Raw genomic sequence first — 4841 nt, forward strand, 5'->3', positions numbered from 1 at the left:
ATGGGCCCAGACCCCGAAGTGCTTAGGATGTAGACCGGCGGGGACCTCTCTGCTGAGCCTAGGTAGGGCTACGACGTGTTGATTTTCCGAGGCCGGGCATTGACCCAGAAAAGTGTGTCCGGCCAGAGTAATCAAGCGTGTTGGAAAACGTGGTGCACCCCTGCAGGGAAGATTATCTATTAATAGTCGTGTCCACAGTAACGGACGTTCAGACTTATATCCTGATCTATTACAACTAGAAATGGATACTTGAGATATGTTGCTCCGGGATTGCTTTCTCGCAGGGAGTCGAGGAAGGATCTCTAGGGATTAATGCTACAACATGCTTGTTAATTAAACTGCTATTCTTTACTCTTGTACATGCTGCAAGATGCTTGGAGCTGCTTGAAGATGCTAGTCTTCGATAGGCTAGGCCTCCCCCTCTATTCTGGCATTCTCCAGTTCAGTCCACAAATACAACCCTTCCATTTGATACCATTGCATACTTAGTATAGATCTGATGCTTGCGAGTACTTTGGATGAGTACTCACGGTTGCTTTGCTACCCCCTTTTCCCCTTCCTTCTTCTTTCCGGTTGATGCAACCAGATGATGGATCCCTGGAGCCAGATGCCACCGCCAACGAATGCTGCTACGTGGAGCCCGCTGACGACCAGGAGTAGTTAGGAGGTCCCAGGCAGGAGGCCTTGCCTCTTCGATTGTTGATGTTTGTGCTAGCCTTCTTAAGGCATCCTTGTTTAACTAATGTCTGTACTCAGATATTGTTGCTTCCGCTGACGCTTGTGTCTCGAGCTTTTGTATTCGAGCCCTCGAGGCCCCTGGCTTGTAATATGAAGCTTGTATTATTTTGATTTGTGTCTAGAGTTGTGTTGTGATATCTTCCCGTGAGTCCCTAATCTTGATCGTACACATTTCCAACTCCTTGGCCGAAGTTGAGTCTAGTCTTTGAAAAACTAATTTACTAACATGGCTGTGTGGCTTATGGGCCCACGTCGCCAATTGGGTGGTATTAGGATCTTTTACTCCTCGTCTATACTCTGGAACTCTGATCTCTCTTCTATTCGGGTTAAATGATTTTGCACACTCTATCTAGGTTCTCGTGATCACATCCATCCGTTGTAATACGCCTTTCTTGAATTGGGAGCCAGGATCTGCTTCACATTGTTCACGGGCCGCAGGATGCTTTTATCGAGGGCACCCTGCGTCGTCCCCTGCAGATTCCTCACTCTAGTGGTTTTCTCCGACGTTGATGTAGCCTTTGCTACGTCCCGTTGTTGTATCCCTCCATCGCATGCAAGCGTGCTGCCTAGTATGTCTAGGATGATTCTCTTGTCCGAACTCATACTAACAATGTGTAATTGGCTCTGTATATGCATATGTATGTCTTTAATGGCTACTGCTTTGTACATACTGCGCCTTTGCTCTTTGTTCAAGTTACATCATGAATGACTCCATACACCTGCTCCAACCTCTTGTTAAAGCTACTCCCTGATGTTTTTAGCAGGATGGCTGACGATCCTCCACCTCCACCTTATATTGCCGCAATGATGCAACAGTTTGAGCTGAATCGTCAGTTTATGACTGGGGTAATGGCCCAGTTTCCAAACCAGAATGCTCATCAACAGCCTGCCCCAATAACACTGCCAGAATTTGTGCGCCTCAACCCATCCATTTTCCGCAACTCCACCAATCCTATGGATGCTGATGATTGGCTTCGTGACATCCTGTTTGAGATGGAGTCAGCTAATGTTGCCCCTTCCAGTTATGTCACCTTTGCGACATTTCACTTGAAGGGTCCAGCTGCTCAATGGTGGAAAGCCACAGGGGTATGCTGCCTACAGAGACTGTAACCAATTGGCAGGAATTTCAGTTAGCCTTCCGTGCACGACACATTCCCCAAGGTATGATGGACCAGAAGAAGAAGGAGTTTCACAAACTCTCACGGGGCACAATGACTGTGGATGAATATCAGAGGAAATTCCTTGAATTATCTCGCTATGCTGCGGATGACGTCTGCACTGACGCTCGCATGCAGGAGAAATTCCATGAAGGACTGCATCCCGATATAAAGCTCGCACTTCTTGCTCATGATTGCACAGACTTTGCGACGCTTGTCAGCCAAGCTTTTCGAATTGAAACTGGTCTGACTGAGTACCAAGAGTCGCTCAAGCGTACTCGAGATGTTGACTCATCCTCGAGTCAGCCTGCTCAGAAACGTCGAGTCTGGATCCCACACAATGTTCAACATCGACCTCCTCCAACACCAAGGCCGTCTTATGTTGCCATCGTCTGCCTCCGCCGCCGAGACAACTAACAATTCAGGGTGGACAGTCAGGACACCTTACCCTTGATTATCACCAGGGTCAGCCGCAGAATGCATCATGTCCTCTGTTGGTTGTAAGAAGAGCACCCGAAACCGTCATTCCAGAAGAGGTAGTGCCAGGACGCCTGCCATGAGTTGTGGTCAAGTCACCCATGTCAAGATTGAAGGAGCTCGTGAGTCCCCAAAAATCGTGATGGGTACCCTTCGTGTTAATTCAGTGCCAGCTTCTGTTCTCTTTGATTCAGGAGCATCACATGCTTTTGTGTCCCAACAATTTGCTAAGTTGCATGGGTTAGATATGGAAAATTTGCCCACTCCTTTACCGATCCAATCTCCGGGATCCAAGTGGCAAACCACAATGTTATGTCCTTGCAACCAAATCGAGATTGGAGGTCTACTTTTTCCAGCTTCTCTCATTGTACTCGGACCTTCCAACATAGACATAATTCTTGGTATGGAATGGTTGACCGCCCATAATGCTTTGATTGAATGTGCTACCAAGACAGTCCAGCTCACTCACCCTTCTGGCCAGACAGTCCAATACTCAGCCCGAGCAGCTCAGGATGCCGAGAATCAGATATATGTTCTGAATGCATTGAATGCTTCACCTCTTGAGGGAATAGAGAATATTCCAGTTGGTCGTGAATTCAAAGATGTCTTCCCAGAAGAACTTCCAGGAATACCCCCTGCTAGAGCTGTTGAATTCGTCATAGACTTGAAACCGGGCACAACTCCTATTGCCAAGCGACCCTACAAGATGCCGCCACATGAACTCCTTGAACTTAAGGAGGAAATTGACAAATCTCTTCACAAGGGATTCATTCGTGCTAGTTCCTCTGCTTGGGGAGCACCTTCTCTCTTTGTCAAGAAGAAGGATGGTACAAATCGTTTGGTCCAAGATTACCGACCTATCAACCAGGCAACAATTCAGAACAAGTATCCGCTTCCCTGAATCAACGATCTGTATGATCAACTTGCCGGTTCCTCAGTATTCTCTAAACTTGATTTGAGGTTGGGTTACCACCAGATCCGGGTTCGTGAAGAGTATATTCCCAAGACTGCTTTCGTGACTCGCTATGGTTCATACGAGTACACCGTCATGTCTTTCGGCTTGACCAATGCTCGAGCGACATTCTCTCATCTGATGAACTATATATTCATGGAATACCTCGACAAGTTCGTCGTGGTTTATCTGGATGATATCCTTGTATATTCCAAGAACAAAGAAGAACATGTTGAACATCTTTGACTTGTTCTGGAAAAACTTCGAGAGCATCAACTATATGCTAAGTATTCCAAGTGTGAATTTTGGCTCCCCGAAGTGACCTACCTTGGGCATGTCATCTCCAAGGATGGTATTGCCTTCAACCCCGAACGAGTTCAGGCTATTCTCGATTGGACTCCTCCGAAGAATGTCAAACAAGTCAGAAGTTTTCTCGGACTCGCCAGCTATTGCTGTCGATTTGTCGAGAACTTCTCCAAGATCGCCAAGCCCCTGACCGGTTTGCTTCACAAGGGCGTCAAGTTTGAGTGGACAGAAAAGTGTCAGGAAAGCTTCCAAGCACTCAAAGACAAGCTGACTTCTGCCCCAGTGCTTGCTCCTCCCAATACTAAGAAGGATTTCGTCATTTACTGCGACGCTTCACGACAAGGATTAGGCCGTGTCCTAATGCAAGAGCACAGAGTGATTGCTTATGCCTCTCGTCAATTGCGTCCTCACGAAGAGAACTACCCAGTTCATGACCTCGAGCTTGCTGCTGTCATACATGCACTGAAACAGTGGCGACATTACCTTCTTGGTAATCATTGCGAGATCTTCACCGACCACCAAAGTCCGAAGTATCTGTTTACCCAGCTAGACTTGAACCTCCGTCAGCAGAGATGGATGGAGACCGTAGCAGATTTTGACTTGGGTATTTCCTATACACCAGGCAAGGCTAATGTAATGGCTGATGCTTTGAGCCGCAAGTCATATTGCAACCACCTCGAGGTTCAAAAAGTTCAGCCCTCGCTTGTTGAAGAATTCAGAAAGCTGAACCTCCATATTGTTCCTCCTGGTGCACTCGCACCCCCTCCTCCAGAATTCCGCAAGATGAACCTCCGCGTTCTTTCCCAAGGTTCCCTCAATACCCTGGCTGTCGACCAGATCTCTTGGACTCCATCAAGAGAATTCAGGGATATGACTCTCAAGTTGAGAAGATTAAACGCTACCTCACAGAAGGAAGGCCGTCATTCTTCACTGTTCATAATGCTGGTGCTTTGTTCTTCAAAGGTCGCCTAGTGGTTCCTTCAAAAGACAACCTGGATATGACTAAGGAGGTTATGAAAGAAGCTCATGATACGCCTTTGTCTATTCATCCCGGTAGTACCAAGATGTACCAAGACATTCGTCAGAGATTCTGGTGGTCAAATATGAAACAAGACATTGCTCGTTATGTTGTTGAATGTGACGTTTGCCGTCGTATCAAAGCAGAACATCAAAGGCCTGCTGGAACTCTGCAGCCTATCTCTATTCCTGAA

At 47.0% G+C, this 4841-nt stretch overlaps 1 protein-coding gene across 1 annotated transcript; it reads left to right on the forward strand.

Annotated features, from left to right (window-relative positions):
• Positions 1-1542: 1542 nt before the first annotated feature.
• Positions 1543-3273, forward strand: LOC141025908 (uncharacterized). Its single transcript, XM_073501846.1, has 3 exons — positions 1543-1824; positions 2034-2169; positions 2762-3273. Exons 1-3 carry the CDS (start codon positions 1543-1545, stop codon positions 3271-3273), a joined length of 930 nt encoding a protein of 309 aa, XP_073357947.1.
• The last annotated feature ends 1568 nt before the right edge of the window (positions 3274-4841 follow it).

This window comes from Aegilops tauschii, chromosome 6 (assembly GCF_002575655.3).
Source record: "Aegilops tauschii subsp. strangulata cultivar AL8/78 chromosome 6, Aet v6.0, whole genome shotgun sequence".
Lineage (NCBI taxonomy): Eukaryota > Viridiplantae > Streptophyta > Magnoliopsida > Poales > Poaceae > Aegilops > Aegilops tauschii.